General features: G+C 38.8%; 1 protein-coding gene and 1 pseudogene across 2 annotated transcripts in view; one reads left to right on the top strand and one right to left on the bottom strand.

The window, feature by feature from the left end:
* Positions 1–17,267, bottom strand: part of SRGAP1 (SLIT-ROBO Rho GTPase activating protein 1) — a 309,052-nt gene that overhangs the window by 18,866 nt on the left and 272,919 nt on the right. For both annotated transcript variants that reach the window (XM_004465049.5, XM_004465050.5), the window contains exons 16-17: positions 3,357–3,462; positions 397–621 (exon numbers count right to left, since the gene is read on the bottom strand). In XM_004465049.5, the coding sequence (XP_004465106.1) occupies positions 397–621; positions 3,357–3,462 (331 nt within the window). The remainder of the gene's footprint in view (positions 1–396; positions 622–3,356; positions 3,463–17,267) is intronic.
* On the top strand, positions 11,910–13,605 carry LOC139440197 (F-box/WD repeat-containing protein 2 pseudogene; annotated as a pseudogene).

Below are 17,267 nucleotides of genomic sequence, written 5' to 3'. Positions count from 1 at the left end.
CTACTTTGAAATGAGAAGTTTGATAAAATCTATCGATTAAATCAGTTATAACTTCTTGATTTAATTGAATAAAAAACACAGTTCTGTATAACATCAAAACCTTTATTCTCTATAAAAGTCATGATTGGGTAGATATATCTAAAAAGATGTACTCCTTGGAAAAGGGGAAGGTTGACTAATAAGAAATTAGTTTCCATAATAAGAAAGCAATGTTATCATGGGTCTTAGTATTCTAAATTATTTCAAATATTACAGCTTTCCTCACCCCCCTCAATCTTTTGGGAAGCATTTGATGGCTTATGGTCAATTCCTTTTCCTAATTAATTTGGTTTCCGTACGTCCATAAATATAATTTTTTTTGAGGGGGAGGAAGGGGCTAAACATTCTTGTACTTACCAGTAGTCGTCTCCAGCCATGCATTTCTCATAAACAGGGCCATCCAGCTCTTTAGCATCTGGGAAAATAGTCTCATGGTGGATGATGATGGTTTTGACAATTTCATTCACATGAGCCTGGCAAGACACTTGATCCTGTATTTCTGGGACAGGCATCAGTGTTGGACCAAAGCAAATGGCCAGGTTATAAGGGTCCATCATGTTTTCATCACTGTACTGTGAAAGACTACAAAAGGCAGTAAGAAAGGAGTTATGAAAGAAGGGGAAAAAAAGAGAATAGCTATTTACTAAGATACTTCATATTCTGAAAAGAGAGATCAAAAACAATTTTATTTTTAGTAGAATAAAATAATAATCCATCCTAATTTAACTGGGCTCAGTGAGAAATAAAGCAACTTATGATCTTTTAGCTAGATAGAAACTGAAAGGAATATAAGTCCTATTTGCTTAATAATGTAGAATTTTTCAAAGCCATCAGGGAGTTTAATATAATATCAACTACCAGGGGTCCAGGATCAAGTGAATGAGTTTCATTTGTAAGTATTATGGTCAGGCTATTAATGCTGCTTAGGTAAATCTGGGAGGGGCAGCAAAAATTTCCATAAACTTTTATGGGTATCTATAAAAATTTTTCTCCCACTACTCAACAATTAATTCAGATGCAAGTTTTCTCCTATAAATCTGAGGAAAGCCTAGAGGAAAATAAAACACCTTTTCTTTAAAACCACTAAAAGGAAGCAAATAACAATGCCGAACTTTATAATCTGCTTTTGGTAAGACTACTAAAATTAGGCAACAACCAATGTCACAAAAGATGTTATAAATGCAAAAGAAGAGGAAAAGATTAATCAAATCTCCCATTCCAGTTAAAGCTCGTAAATCACAAATTTTGGGGGAGAGATTCAGTTGTGTAGTACTAATTGCTAAATTCAATCCAATGGATATTTGTGAGATATTTTCCACAGGGCACTCAAACTACGCCAGCTCTTTGCTATGCCTCCAACTCACTGGCAAGGTATCATTTAGGGAGACTAGAGATGTTATCTTTTAGGGTATTGAATGTCAATCTTGAAAAGAAATGTAAAATCCAGGTGAACAGATGATAAATGGAAGGAGGAAAAAGAAACACTCAACTGCCTCTGTGAGATGGTGACAGAGACAAAGAAAAGAGAACCATATGGTATGACACTTTACCCTTTTTTTGGAAATAAGATAGTCTAGAAAGTAGAAAATACAAAAGCATAATTTGCACAGCTAACATATGTCTTCCCTTCTGCCATTTCTCAAACATACAATCTTAAAAAAAATTCACTAAACAGCAAATGATCATGTTACAGATCATGGTGAAAATGGATGCAGGAAGAAGACTTTTCAGAATAAGAATAGTCTAATTTTCAAAAGGACACCCATAACCTCAGGGGAAGAGTCACAGTTAGTATTTTTGGGTCTTTAATTTAGTGCTGGCTTGAAAACCAAAAACTTGATATGAAAATGCTATTTCTAAGTTATAATATTACAATGAACCTTTAATCTACACCTCTATGCTCCTTTTCTAAGCATTCTGCCCTAGAGGATGGGCCCTTGTCTCTGCAAAAAGACAGGTATGGGGAGCCAGAGAGTATCTTTAGGCAAAACCACTGGAAGCAATGCCAGACATTTGACTCATGGTGCCTTTGTCATGTTGTTGGGCTGTGTGGTGAGTTAGATTCAGGCTTTGAGAACTTTGATTAAAATCCTGCTTTCCTATTCTGCTGTGGTTTACTGGTTCACAGTGGGTTTCATCATGGGCTGAGGAGTGTCAGGAAAATTTGGTAGGGATAGCAAGGAGAGGGGCAGCTGGAACACAAAGCACTCCATTTTGGTGGTGGTGGTACGGGGGAAAAGAGTCTGGGTGTCTACGCCATTGCTCATTTAACCTAACCTACTGGCTTCTGTTTAACCCGAACATAATCCATACCTATTCCTCTAGATACTACTTATTTTCAAGGGTGATTTCTGCACAAATGGGTTCCTACTATCATTTGTGAATGCTATAGGCACCACAGGGTATGCTCTACAGTCCCATTCTGTATGGTTCCCTGTATTATGGTATTTGGCTTTTGGGGTCAAATACGGTAGATATGATTTCTGGAACAGCCAGTAGGGCTGTAATAAATCCCACAGCTTTTGAGAATTCTAATCTCCATAGAGCTCTGAGAAAATATCCCAATTTTAGCGGAGGGAGAATCCATACTGGAACAAGAAGACAATTCCACAAGATTAATCAAAAAATTTGATTTTCCCCAGATTTCTTAATTTCCAACTGTTTAACTGAAATATTGAATAGCAAGGGGACTCTTTGATAGGACTTGGGGAAGATGTTCTTATAATGGAACCCATGTAGCACGAAGTAACATAACTGAAAATCAAGATGCCTAATTAAAAGAGAAAATGAGTAATTTTTAAGATTTCTGTTATTGTTTTAGAGACTATTTTAGAGAAAACCTTCTTGACAAGGTCTCATTATGTTTAATTTGAAGAAACCCTTTTTTAGATCTGCATATAAATCTCATCTATAATCTCCCTCCATCCATGACTTCAACATTAAAAATAACAGAAATTTTCTGCAGTGAGCAGGTGGTTTACATCATTTTGACAAAAACACCCATGACATTAACTTTGGATAGAAGTTGGAAAAAACACATATTTCACCGGAGAGTGTTCTCTTTAGCAAGAGTTGGATATTTTTGTATTTATGGCCACCATTTCTGCACCTGAGATAGAGCTTTCATCTATCATACAGTGCCCTTGATCTGCTAAGGAAAAATGTACCTTCAGTCTATATTCAATCATATTCTCTTCAACTCTGCTGATAGATGGAGCCCAATGTACATTTCACAGGATTAAAGAACAAAGACAGAATTCAGAAGCAGTGCAAATGGAATTAAGATGGGCATTTTGGCAACCCATTAGAGTACTTACTGATTAAGGAAGGCAAAGAGGTATCTCATCACTATAAGGACCGACCTGGGCAAAGTCAAGAGGAGTTTGCGGATGTGAAGCGCCCTCTCATAGAGATTATCTATTCCTACAGAGAGAAGAGGCATGGTCAGGATCTTTTCATTTGCCACATTTAAATGAGAACACACTGGAATACACATATTCTACAGGTACACATCTCAACATAATACCTTGCTCTTGGCTGATATGCAAAGAGTAGCCATTATAGTGAATGACTATTACTATAATTCAGGTACTGTTCCAGGTTTGGAATCTCTCCTTCGTCTAAACTACCATAGCATTTTATTTCTATGACTTTTTGCTTTGTATTATATTATATAGTCAATTCTTTCAACGAATATTTAGGAGAGCCTAATATGGTTCAATTACTGGGTTAGGCATTAGGGAATTAGGGATATATTAGAGATACAATTTCTGCCCTCATGGAACATATGCCCTGTTGCTTACAGTTACTTTTTTCTTTATTCTGTTTTCCCTATTAGATGGGAAGCTCCTGAGGAGAGGAGAGCTAGGATTGCCAAGTACTGTTTTACATCTCTACCAGGAATACAAATTGTTCAAAGCTTCTCAATTCAAAATTGTTTATGAACAGCAGCACAACTTAAGGTTACTACTAATAATCCCCTATTTGCACATATTATATATTTAAAAACACATTTTCATATTTGTTATCTAATTTAATTTGAATTACAGCACTGTGGAGTAATCAGAGCACCACCCATAAATGTGGCTATTCCTCAAGGATCTCTAACTGTTCTCTTCTAAGGCAACCTCATGTAGATTCAAGGTTATGACCATCAATTTTATGAAGATGGTATCTTTGTTTCAATTTTCTACCTTGTGTGGGAGATAAATCCTGTGGTTTCTATCTCTGGATATCTCACTGCTAATTATCCAATGAAGTCTTTCTTACTTCTAACCTGGTTCCTCCTAATACTCTCCTAACTCAGTTTCCATTCCCAGTTCTTTTTAAACTAGTGGTTCTCCATCTTGGCTTGAAATCACTTGCAAAGATTTTTAAAATAATGCTGATGCCTAAGATTCTTCTATGCAGCCAAAGTTGAGAGCCACTGTCTAAATTACTCATGCCAACCTCATTTTCCTGGAATCTAGAGTGCTGACTCCATTACTTTCCACTTATTATCAAACTACAAGGTTAGCTGGACATTTTATTTTTCCTTTACATAGCTGAAAATGGTGGGAAAATACATTAGAAATATTCTATTTCAGCTGCTGATGAATCTGAAAAACAACAAATCATTTATCAGCTGCATCATCAGGATTAATGGGAAAAACCATTTCTGCTCCCACGTTTGGCAATACCAAAGCTCTGTCACCTTTCAGAAAAATGGAATTTCAGGAACTCTCTAACCGTAATGTAAGGAAAATATTATCATGCAATTAATAATCCTATAACATTTTAAATCTTTCAATATAAATCCATAATTAATAATAGTATGATTTCATTAATATTGAAATGGCTATGTTTATATTCTGCCTTTCTATTTGTACAGTATTTCAAAATGGAAAAAATATATAACATATCAACAAGGCAGATTGGAGTCACATCTATTTGGGATAAGCACCTTGTTTTAATATCCTTTCTAGACAACAATCTTGATTTTTTTTCCTGAAGAGAGGGAGTAAGAGCTTTAAAAAAATAAAAAAAAAAATAGGTGCATAAATTCACTGAGACACCAGGCTCAATAATTAAGTTACAAACATTTCTACCAGATTCAGTCTCAGTGTCCTAGTAGCATCAAAATATGACCCAGAAAAAAAAAGAATAAAATATGTCCCAGAGTAAGTTGTTTATGTTTCACAAGAACTTCATGTGATCCTTGGGGAATGCACATTGTACAGAGAGGAAAGAAGAAATACCTACAGATAAAGTCATTTGTAAGTCATTGAGAATTTAATGGGGGGCAGGGGTTTTGAATCTATAAATACTAAATATTTAGGCATAGCTATAATTTTATTTCATATCAGAAATTAACTGGTTAAAAGTTTATTACCCAAATGAACTTTAAGTGCGATTGTTGTTGCTTCATTAAGTCAGAGTAAAAAGACTATTTAGCAAACCCATATCTAGAAACTTTATCTCAAAAAAAAAAAAAAAAAAGAAAAACAGGGAAGTGGCTTTAGCTCAACTGATAGAGTGTCCAGGGTTCAAACCCCGGGCCTCCTGACTGTGTGGTGAGCTGGCCCACGTGCAGTGCTGATATGCACAAGTAGTGTTGTGCCACGCAGGGGTGTCCCCTGTGTAGGGGAGCCCCATGTGCTAGAAGTGTGCCCCGTAAGGAAAGCCACCCTGCGCAAAAAAAGCACAGCTTGCCCAGGAGTGATGCTGCACACATGGAGAGCTGACGCAGCAAGATGACACAACAAAAAGAGACACAGATTCCCAGTGCTGCACACGGGAATACAAGCAAACACAGAAGAACACATAGTGAATGGACACAGAAAGCAGACAACTGGGGGAGGGGGGGAAGGGGAGAGAAATAAGTAAAAAATTAAATCTTTAAAACAAAAAAAGGAAAACACCCACAAAGATGAAAATCATAATATTATGATCAATTCTTAAAAGTAAACATTGAGATTTAGTAGCAATTATTTTCTTGTTCATTAGAAAATTGTGTTTGCATAACGATTTTTATATTCATGCCTCAAGCAAGTTTCAATGTTCAATATATTTATGTAAATACTAAATTGTAAAGAGGAATTGTCCCATTATTGGTTTCCTGGTAGGCAATAACCTCTAATCTTTTCCAGCCACATATAAAACCACACAGATTATGATTAAAAGCAAAACAACAACAACAAAAAATCTTTCACTCTTGTCTATTTAGGATCGATGGTGTTTCAAGAGTTAAGTCTGCTGGGAGGTCCGTGGTTCACCCGGGCCTCCTTGACCCCCGTGGAGCTGGCCCATGAGCAGTGCTGATGCGCTCAAGGAGTGCCCTGCCACACAGGGGTGTCCCCCGCACAGAGGAGCCCCACGCAAGGAGTGCGCCCCGTAAGGAGAGCTGCCCAGCGCGAAAGAAAGTGCAGCCTGCCCAGGAATGGCGCCGCCCACACGGAGAGCTGACACTGCAAGATGATGTAACAAAAAGAAACACAGATTCCCGTGCCGCTGATGAGGATAGAAGGGGTCACAGAAGAACACACAGCGAATGTACACAGAGAGCAGACAACTGGGGGGAAAGGGAGATAAATAAATAAATAAATAGATAGATAGATAAATAGATAAATAAATAAATAAAGGGGAGAGAAATAAAAAAAAAAGATTCTTCAATCTAATCCTCCCTTTAAGGTTGAGGTCAACTCTCAGGGAGAGGGTTTTAGTGGCTTAAAGCTAGTTTTGCGGCCCTAGAGTTTAAAAACAGAAAAGAAAAGGGAAAGTAAAAGGAAAAACTCTCCATATGTTATTGATTTAATATCTGTCAAACTCATAGGGGGCTAGTCATTCTGCAGTTTAGAAGAGGACATGGGCATTGCTTCCAAGAAGCGTAATCTTAATTTAAGATCCTCTTGTTTCCTTCTCTTAAAGTTTTAAACTGAGTTCTAAACCCCTTAAAGGCATTTTGAAAATCTTATCTAAAAAGAACTGGAGGACCTATGAGACACAACTGAAGGAATTCAGGAGAGAAAAGCAACAGGAATATGAATGACACCAAAAAAAAAGTAGATAAAATTATGTGAAGCAGGCATACGGTTCCTACATCTACAGTAAGCATAAATCAAAGCAAAATGGAATTGCTGGCATCCCTGATGTAGTAGCAAATCTCTCTGTCCCAAAGGCCTTACACATGATGGCTGTGAGCAGGACTCAGAATTTTAGTGGCTGGCTGCTCAGCAGGCTTGCAGGGTACCTTCTAGGGGGCTTGCTTACTCTCCAAGTCCAGTTAGCAGGTCAAAATTTATGGTTGCTACTGCCACTGTGGCTAATGGGCATTCCTAGCAGGGTCTGAGTGTGGCAATTCATGGGCTTTCACAGTCCTCTGAGAGATGAAAGGATGGATCTTTTCTTCTCCTCAGAAAAGGTGTCAGTGAGGAAAAGCGGTATTTCATTTGGATTTCTTTTAAGCTGGGTTTTGTTTCCACAATTCAGGACCTCATGTAATTAGGTAAAATTGGTATTCATCCAATCTTGGTCACATGCTCAAAGCTTTCTGGGCTAATTTATGTTCTTTCCCCAGCACTGCAAGGCTCACATGTCATGCATCCCAACTTCACAGCATGGCGGTTTGATGGCCTCATGTAAATGCATGTGAAAATTCACCACAGAACAGAATTTACCTCAGAAAACGGCAAAAAGTTAAAATGACTATTTCTCTGAAAACATTAGTTCTTCTGTGGCATGTTTGTCAGAAAACAAATTATAAATCACAAGATGTAAATTTATCCTTAAGTATGAAGACAGGGAAGGAAATTATGCGGTGGCCACATTTAGAAAAGGTTTATTTAATAGTAGGAACCATGAATATTTCTGAGCCCCATAGTCAAATAGTCTGTACTCAAGGTGGATTTACCAGTCCCAGGGCATTTTTAGGTTCACTCTAACAAAGGTTGTGAATTAATTGTGTGTGCAAGAAAGGGAAAGGGAAAGAGAACAACAGAAGGATATTTTAACAATTTCAGATGTATCATAACCTGTCCTTGCGATGAGATTTACCAGCAGCTCCCTTTTAGGTAAGAAATGAAATGCTTGAACCCCTCTACTCACACGAGTAATAGACGGACTTCTATGAATTAAATCATTGCTTTCTTACCTAGTTAAGTAACAATATTGTTCTTGTTTTGTTGAATTGTTGTATGAGGCTAGTAAAGAAATGGAGTCTTAGCCTAGAAAGCTTTATTCTGTTTAACCCAAGCCTATTTGTCTTTTTTTTTTTTTTTCTTTAAGAATGAAAGGAATCCTTAAGAAAACTACTATAAGGCATCACACTGAAATCTACAATTGAGAGAGAAAACTACCTTATGCAATAAAGCTGAAGAATTAAAAAAAAATTATTGTAAAATATATATAATATAAAATTTGTCACCTTAACCATTTTTAAGTGTACAATTCAGGGGCATTAATTACCTTCACAGTGTTGTGTAATCATCACAACTGTCTATTTCCAAAACTTTTTCATCATCCCAAATAGAAACTCTGAACCCATTAAGCAATAATTCCCCATTCCCCTCTCATAACGTCCTACATCCCCAGCCCCTGGTAACCTGTAATCTACTTACTGTCTCTATGACCTTGCTTAATCTAAGCATTCCATATATGTGAAATCATATAATAATTGTTCTTTAGTATATGGCTTATTTCACTCAAATGGTATCTTCAAAGCTCATCCATCTTGTAAAATGTATCAGAAGTTCATTCCTTTTTGTGGCTGAATAATACTCCATTGAATGGATATACCACATTTTGTTTACCCATTCATCTGTTAATGGTCACTTGGGTTGCTTCCATCACGCCAAATTCAAGGTCTTAAAGATTTACCTCTATGGTTTCTTCTAAGAGTTTATGGTTTTGCTCCTATATTTAGATTGTGTCTACTTAGAAAAAATGATATTCTTAAATATTTAGGTCATTGATCCATTTTGGACTAATTTTTGTATATGATGTGAGAAAGGGGAAGTTGAAGAATTTTTAGCAGCAAAAACATTACAGTGCTAGTAAAAGAGTACAAAAGCTTTTTTTTTTTCATGAAATAATCAGAAATGAGCAAATAATGACAGTATTTTATATAATTGCAAAAGTTAAGGAAAATAACCTAACTTTCTAAAAATAGAGGATTTGTTAAATAAAATAAAAATCATTATATGGCAATTAAAAACTATATTTTGAAGAATATTTACTGATATGGGAAAACATTAGTAATATCATTAAGTGAAAAAAAGTCATTCATAGGGGAGCGGATATAGCTCAAGTGGTTGAGTGCCTGCTTCCCATGAAGAGGCTCTGCGTTTGATCCCCAGTACCTCCTAAAAAAACAAAAACAAAACAAAACAAAAACTGGCTGTCATCAGAGAGTAGGTATAGCTTAGTGGTTGAGCACTTGCTTCCCAGGAATGAGGTTTGGGGTTCAATCCCTGGTACATCCTAAAAAAAGTTGTTTATAAGGTATGGCATGACACAATTTTTAATAACAGCCTTGTTGAAATATAATTAATATATCTCACAATTCACCCATTAAATATGTCCAGTTCAATGGTTTTTGGTATATTCAGAGTTACGCAACACTCACCTCAATCAATTTTAGAACTTTGTTTTTTTGAGGCACTGGAGCCAGGGATTAACCCTGGGACCTTGTATGCACTGAACCACTGAACCACACTGGCTCCCCTGAGATGCTTTTCTAATTTATTTGCTTGTAGTCAGTTTTTTTGTTTTTAGGCGTTTTTTCTTTGTTTTTTTTTAGGAGGCAACAGGAACCAAAGCTGGGACTTCCTATGTGGAAAGCAGGTGTGCAACCACTTGAGCCACATGTGCTCCCCAATTTTAGAACATTTTAATTGCCCCCCCTAAAAAGCTCCTAATGGTGGTCACTTGGTAGGATACAATTTTTATGATACAATGTAATATTATTTAGCAATAGTATGTTATAACATTGCTGTTAATATTATTTAGCAATAAAAAGGAATGAAGTACTAATATGTGCTACAACATGGAAGTACCTTCAAAACATGCTAAATATAAGAAGCCAATCACAAAAGACTGCATATTGAATAATTCCATTTATATGAAATGTTCAGAATAAACAAATCTATAGAGAGGGAAAATAGAATACTGGATGCCTAGGACTGGGGATGATGGGGGGGGTGGTTGTTATAGGAAATGACAAGTTATTGCTAATGGGTATGAACTTTAATTTTGGGGTGATGAAAATGTTCTAAAATTCACTGTAGTGATGGTTGCACAACCCTGTGAATATACCAAAAAAGAATGAATTGAATTGTATACTTTAAAATGGGTGAACTGTATGCTATGTGAATTATATCTCAAAGCTATTGTAAAAAAATATGTAAATGTATATATAGAAAAAAATCTGTAATGACATACTAAAATGTTAATACTATCCTTATATGGAGGTAAGATTTTTTTTTCTTAGTTTATTTTCTAATTTTTCTACAGTGGTTACATTACTTGAACAATAAGCACTTATTTTTGAAAAGCACTGACTGGCTACTTGATGATATTAAAGAGTTATATTGATATTTTAGATATGATACTAGCATCGTGGTTATGTTGCATATTAAAAAGCACAAGAATCCTCATCTTTGAGAGATACATACAAACAGATGGTATGATGTCAGAGGGATGAGGGAGCGGATATAAACAGGACAAGTTTGGACAAGAAAATTGTTAAAGCTGGGTGATCAGTTATATGTGGGCTCATTATATTGTCTCCCTTTGTAGCTGTTTGAACATTTCAGTAATAGGAAATGTTAAAAAGAGGGTAGGTTACAAAATGGTATGCATACTACAGTTCTACTTTGGTTTTAAAAGAAAAGGTGGATGTATGCATGAATTTAAAAAAGACCAGAAGAAAACACATAAAATGTGTATACACCACTGGCACTTTGTGGTTAGGGGCAGTATGGATGGCTAAGTGTTATTTTCTATGTGCATTTCAATATTTTTTGAGTATTCTGCAATGAATACTTGTTGATTTTGTTGCAGGAAAAATTCCTCCCCTTAAAATTTTCCTCATGTCCAAGTAGTACCTAAATATAACACATTATTCAAAATGAAGGGCCAAAGTTCCACCAGGGCTTATAGCCCTGAGGCAGTGAAAAGACTGTGAATGGTTTGAATGGCTCTTCTAGAGCAAGTGACTTGGATGGATGCCCTGGGGAATCTCAGAGCCAGGGTACATGGAAGTTCTAGAAGCCACCCAGACTTTGTGGGTATGACCTGGGGCTTTCACAAAACCACAAACAAAGAGGATATTAAGAAAAAAATTTTTTTAAAGAAATGCAACAATCCTTAGGTGAGAAATTTAGACTGCATTGGATTTCACCATGTCTCCATCCAGATAAGTAACTTTTAAAATGAAACTTGAAGTAAAGTAGGGAATGATAGTGCACTTTTCTTTTTTAAAGACAAAGCTAAGACAAATTCCCTTTCACTACCAGAAGAATGTGGTCATTTAAGGGCACAGAAATGGCAGAATAATAATTTATCATTGAAAAAAAAAAAAATCTCCAAATAAGCCATGGGCCCAGGCACCATGGCTGCGGGTCGAGGCTGAACAGTCCCTGTTGTGTGAGTCTGGCGTCTTGGCTCTGGGAGCAAGGGATCTGGAGATCATTTCAGAGATGTGAAAACTGAGTCTCCCAGTTTCTGCCTCCTACTGTCTCAGTTTCTTCCTCTGCGAAATGAGTTACTGACATTCCAGGACTGCAGTAAGTTTGAAAGCTACTGAAGCGTGGGCAGGTGGTTTAGAAGTAAAAAACACTGTACTAATGTGAGGGGCTGCACCATAATTGTGGGTATACAAGGAAAGAGTTAAATTTTTCTAAAGCCCTATGGAAGGAAAGGACTTTAGGACATGGCTTGGTAACATTTCTGCTACATTTCTTTCTCTGGGGGACTTGCAGAAAAATGAAACTCTGGATCTTCTGACTAGTCTGAATGGGGCAGTCCAACTCAGGCATCTCTCCAAAAACCTGGAGACTCTCCTCAAGTGCAGCTTCCTCAAACTCCTTCCCTTGGAGCTGTTTTTATTTGTTAAAATGGCTTGGTCCTTAGACTTTACTCACATACTGCCTTGTCTCTAAACAGTGGAGTAAGGTGATTAAGTGCCTGTACTGAGGTGTGACAGGCTGCATGTAAAAATCTATATGCAGACAGATGATTCTGTTCAAGACACTTTGCACAGGAAGAAGGCTTATTTGAAGGCTCTTTTGAGAATGAAGCAATCGAAGGACCATGAAGCATCTTTACTCTAAAGATGGGCTCCTCTGAACAAGGTCAGATGACTTGTCTGCAAAACTGTGGGATGTGAGGACAAGACAGTGCATTTATGACATCCAGAGCCACACTTGTGTAGTGGCAAAGTTTGACGAGCAGAAGCTTGTGGTAGACTCCTCTGACAACACTGTGGCCTGCTGGGAATGGAGTTCCAGAGCCCGGACCCAGCACTTCTGGTGGCACATGAGGGCGGTGTTTAGTGTGGACTACAATGATGAACTTGGTATCTTGTTGACTGACTCTGTGGACTTCACTGTGAAAGTGTGGGCTTTATCTGCTGGTACCTGCCTAAACATACTCCTGGGCACAAGGAATGAATCACACCAAGGTAGTTAAAAAAATTTTTTTTTCAAGATCTGGACATCTGGGAGAGAAATCACCTCCGAAAGCTTAAAGGCACTGTCTGTCTCTGAGGATAGAAATATCTACCTGCAGCCAAGACTTCATATTTTTCCCCCAAGATTATTTAAAAATTAATTTTTCTCCCCCTCCACCCCCCAGTTGTATGCTCTCTGTGTGTCCATTCGCTGTGTGTTCTGTGTCCACTTGCATTCTTGTCAGAGGCAATGGGAATCTGTGTCTCTTTTTGTGTCATTTTGCCGCATCAGCTCTCCATGTACACGGCACCACTCCTGGGCAGGCTGGGCTTTTTCTTGTGCTGGGCAGCTCTCCTTGTGGGGCGAACTCCTTGCGTGTGGGGCTCCCCTACGTGGGGGACACCCCTGCGTGGCAGGGCACTCCTTGTGTGCATCAGCACTGCGCATGGGCCAGCTGCACACGGGTCAAGGAGGCCCGGGGTTTGAACCGGGGACCTCCTATACGGTAGGTGGATGCTCTATCAGTTAACCACATCCACTTCCCAAGACTTCATTTTGAGGCAAATACATCGTCTGTAGTTTAGCAATAGGTATCTACCAGTGGGACTTTGCCAGTTATGATATTCTCAGGGTCATCAAGACCCTGAGATAGTAAACTTGGCCTTCCTTGGCTTTGGAGATATCTTTGCCCTGCTGTTTGACAACTGCTATCTGTACATCATGGTCTTGATGACAGAGAGCCTGATTAGCTGCTGCCCTCTCCCAGAGTTCAAGAAATGAAAGAGGCTCAACTTCCTGGCAGGTGAACCATCCTGGCTGAATGGACTGGGTGGGCACAATGCTATGATCTTGGTCCCTGCCACAAGCATGCCTGACTGACCATAGAATTCACCTGGTGTTGTGGAAGGAACATAGCTGATGCAATGAGCTGCCACCACTGCTGATTGACTTTGGGTGCCTGGGATTTGGGTTTTGAGTGCAACCTCCATGGCAGCTTACTGCATGAACCAAAGTTCTCACCTAAAGGTATCATCCCACAGTGCACAATCATTTATCTATGTTTGCCAGGGGGCCAAGGCTGGGGGTTGGAGAGGGCTTGCTTTATTGACATATAGAGCAGCATGCTAATTGGGTACACCATTGACTTCATTTGTACTTAGTGACGTTAGTCAGTATAAATGGATGCATTTTGGAATCATCTTTCTTGACCGAAATCTTGGTTTTAAGAAAAAAGAAGTTAAATGATTTTTTAAAAAGTAGTAGGCGTTCCTCTAGGGACCGAAAAAGATTCAAAGGGAAGATTTTTAATACAAACTAACTATCACATGAAATTATTTTAATAGGGAAAATAAAAAACAATTATGACAATGCTAGTAGAAGATGATACAGGAAAAAAACACCTATCACCATGAGAGCTCTCTCTCCTAAAATTTCTAAATCTTTATATTTTTATTCATATATTAACTTAGATTTCACTTACTTGGAAATACTTATCTTCCTTGCTAGATTTTAAGGATCTTAAATCCAAGTATCAGGACTTTAAATCCCCAGAGGGTCTTGCACATTGTAGGTAAATAATCAACTTGGTTCAAATCGAAGGAATATAATGATGAATGACATACAATAACTTATGCAAATCCAGAAAAAATACAGATACATCCTGGGTACACTGGTAAGAGAAATACTTGCCGAGAAATAAGTCAACAATAGCCAGGACTCTCATATTATTAAGAGGTGAGACTTTAGAGGAAAAGAGGTTGTTAGATATAGTGCCAAGATATGTTCTTGAAAAACTTCCCATTCGGCAAAACTGGGCACTTAAAATCACAGGACTTATGGGGAAATTAGCGTTGGGCAGAACAGTCAACACCTGTGAAGCTTTGTAACCAGAACATTAGTAAAAACTTTATCCTATTAAAAATTCTAGTATAGTTCATCTCTACTGGAAAGTGTACCAAGTGTCCTTTGCAGCTTTAAACCATAGGTTCCTGCTTATTCCTCCTAGATGTAGATCCTAGAGAGCACTCATTTTCAATAGAGACCAATTTCATAAAAATTTAAAAATTGATCGAGGGTGAGGCCTGGATCATTAATCCCTGTTTTTCATTAACTCATTATTTTAATACAGGGGGAAATGCCATTGCAGTTTTTTTTTTTTTAATATTTATTTTTATTTCTCTCCCCTCCCCCCCGCCCCAGTTGTCTACTCTCTTGTGTACATTCGCTGTGTGTTCCTTTTTTTTTATTATTATTTTTTTATTTCTCTCCTCTTTTCCTCCCCTCCTCCCTCCCGGCCAGTTGTCTGTTCTGTGTGTCTATTTGCTACATCTTCTTTTGTCTGCTTCTGTTGTTGTCAGCGGCATGGGAATCTTGTGTCTCTTTTTTTGTTGTTATTGCGTCATCTTGTTGTGTCAGCTCTCCGTGTGTGCGGCGCCATTCCTGGGCAGGCTGAACTTTCTTTTCGCTTTGGGCCGCTCTCCTTATGGGGCGCACTCCTTGTGTCCCCACGTAGGGGAACCCCTGCATGGCAGGGCACTTCTTGCGCACATCAGTACTACGCGTGAGCCAGCTTCACCCGGGTCAAGGAGGCCCGGGGTTTGAACTGCGGACCTCCCATGTGGTAGACGGACACCCTACCCACTGGGCCAAGTCAGCTTCCTGCTGTGTGTTCTTCGGTGATCACTTTTATCCTTATCAGCAGCACCGGGAATCTGTGTCTCTTTTTGTTGCATCATCTTGCTGCGTTAGCTCTCCATGTGTGCAGCACCACTCCTGGGAGGACTGTGCTTTTTTCATGCGGGGCAGCTCTCCTTGCGGGGTGCACTCCTTGTGCATGGGGCTCCCCTATGTGGTGGACACCCACCCCTGTGTGGAAGGGCACTTTTGCACGCAGCAGCACTGCGTGTGGGCCAGCTCACCACACGGACCAGGAGGCCCTGGGATCGAACCCTGGACCCTCCATATGATAGGCAGAAGCTCTATCAGTTGAGCCACATCCGCTTCCCCGTTGCAGTTTTTTTATTTGCATTTATAGCATCCCAGGCATTGCTTACAGGAAAGAAAGTTATTTCTGTAGATTTTCAGTTTTTTTCTTACAGTCTTCATATTTTGCTAAGGCTGATTCTTTAACTGTGAGAAACCTTGGTTTAGACTGTTACAAAACATTTAATGTGTCAGGAAAAATCACGCTGGAACCAGCACAACTTCTGGATTATACTAACATCATTCCTAAATGCATATGAGGTAATTATGTTAAAGAAGCACATGCGTAGAAGAATGGATATATTGATAGGTGGCTAACCTAGAAACTGACATAGATGAACTTGACTTTACAGTTGGACTAGTTGAAGCATCAGTAATGACAATAGCTAGCACGTTTTTGAGACTTACTATGTTCTGACCCTTATGCTGAACACTTTATATGGATTGCCTCATTAATTCACATATACACTATGAAACAGATGGAGAAACTGGTAATTAAAAGATTAACTTGCCCTAGGTTACAAAGCTGGTAAATGGTAAAACTGGGAATTGTTATCTAGATCTGTCTAACTCTATTGCCTTAGTTTTTTTTTGTCTTTATTTTTTTAATATTACATTAAAAAAATATGAGGTCCCCATATACCCCCCACCCGCCTCACCCCACTCCTCCCCCATAACAACAATCTCCTCCATCATCATGAGACATTCATTGCATTTGGTGAATACATCTCAGAGCACTGCTGCACCTCATGGTCAATGGTCCACACCATAGTCCACATTCTACCACGTTCCACCCAGTGGGCCAAGGGAGGACATACAATGTCCAGTAACTGTCCCTACAGCATCACCCAGGACAACTCCAAGTCCCGAAAACACCTCCACATCTCATCTCTTCCTCCCATTCCCTACCCCCAGCAGCCACTTTCTCCACACCAATGCCACATTTTCTTCAATTACTAATCACAATAATTCCTGAATAGATTATCAGTAAGTCCATTCTAATCCATACTCTATTCCTCCATCCTGTGGACCTTGGAATGGTTGTGTCCACTCCGCATCTGTAACAAGAAGGGGCTTAGATTCCACATGGATGCTGCATGCAATTCTCCTGCTTTCAGTTGTAGGCACTCTTGGCTCCATGGTGTGGTGGTTGACCTTCTTCACCTCCATGTTAGCTGAGTGGGGTAAGTCCAATAAACCAGAGTGTAGGAGCTGAAGTCTGTTGAGGCTCAGGGCCTGGCTATCACATAGTCAGTCCAGAGATTCAGGTCCCCTGGGTATATATTAAACCCCAGCACCAACTACAGTTCTGGTAAAAGGAACAGGAGAGGCTTGTGAACAAAGATCACATCTGAGTGAGCTCCATCATGCCTTAGCTTTTAATAACCACCGGAAACTATACCTCTCATACAATGAAAGTGTGAAATGGTAGCTGACAATGGAGGCCAATGTTCTTTGTCTAATTGGAACATGCAAATATCAAAGTCGATAAGATACAGGTACTTAGAAAACCACTAAGCATTGCAGAAGACTTATTATGGTTCTGGATTTAAGTTTTCTGGCTAGGATGTCTGGAAAATCTTTGGACCTAGCCAGAGG

This window comes from Dasypus novemcinctus, chromosome 12, assembly GCF_030445035.2.
Source record: "Dasypus novemcinctus isolate mDasNov1 chromosome 12, mDasNov1.1.hap2, whole genome shotgun sequence".
NCBI lineage: Eukaryota > Metazoa > Chordata > Mammalia > Cingulata > Dasypodidae > Dasypus > Dasypus novemcinctus.
Note: the sequence above shows the minus strand (reverse complement) of the source record. Positions and strands in the feature narration are given on the sequence as shown.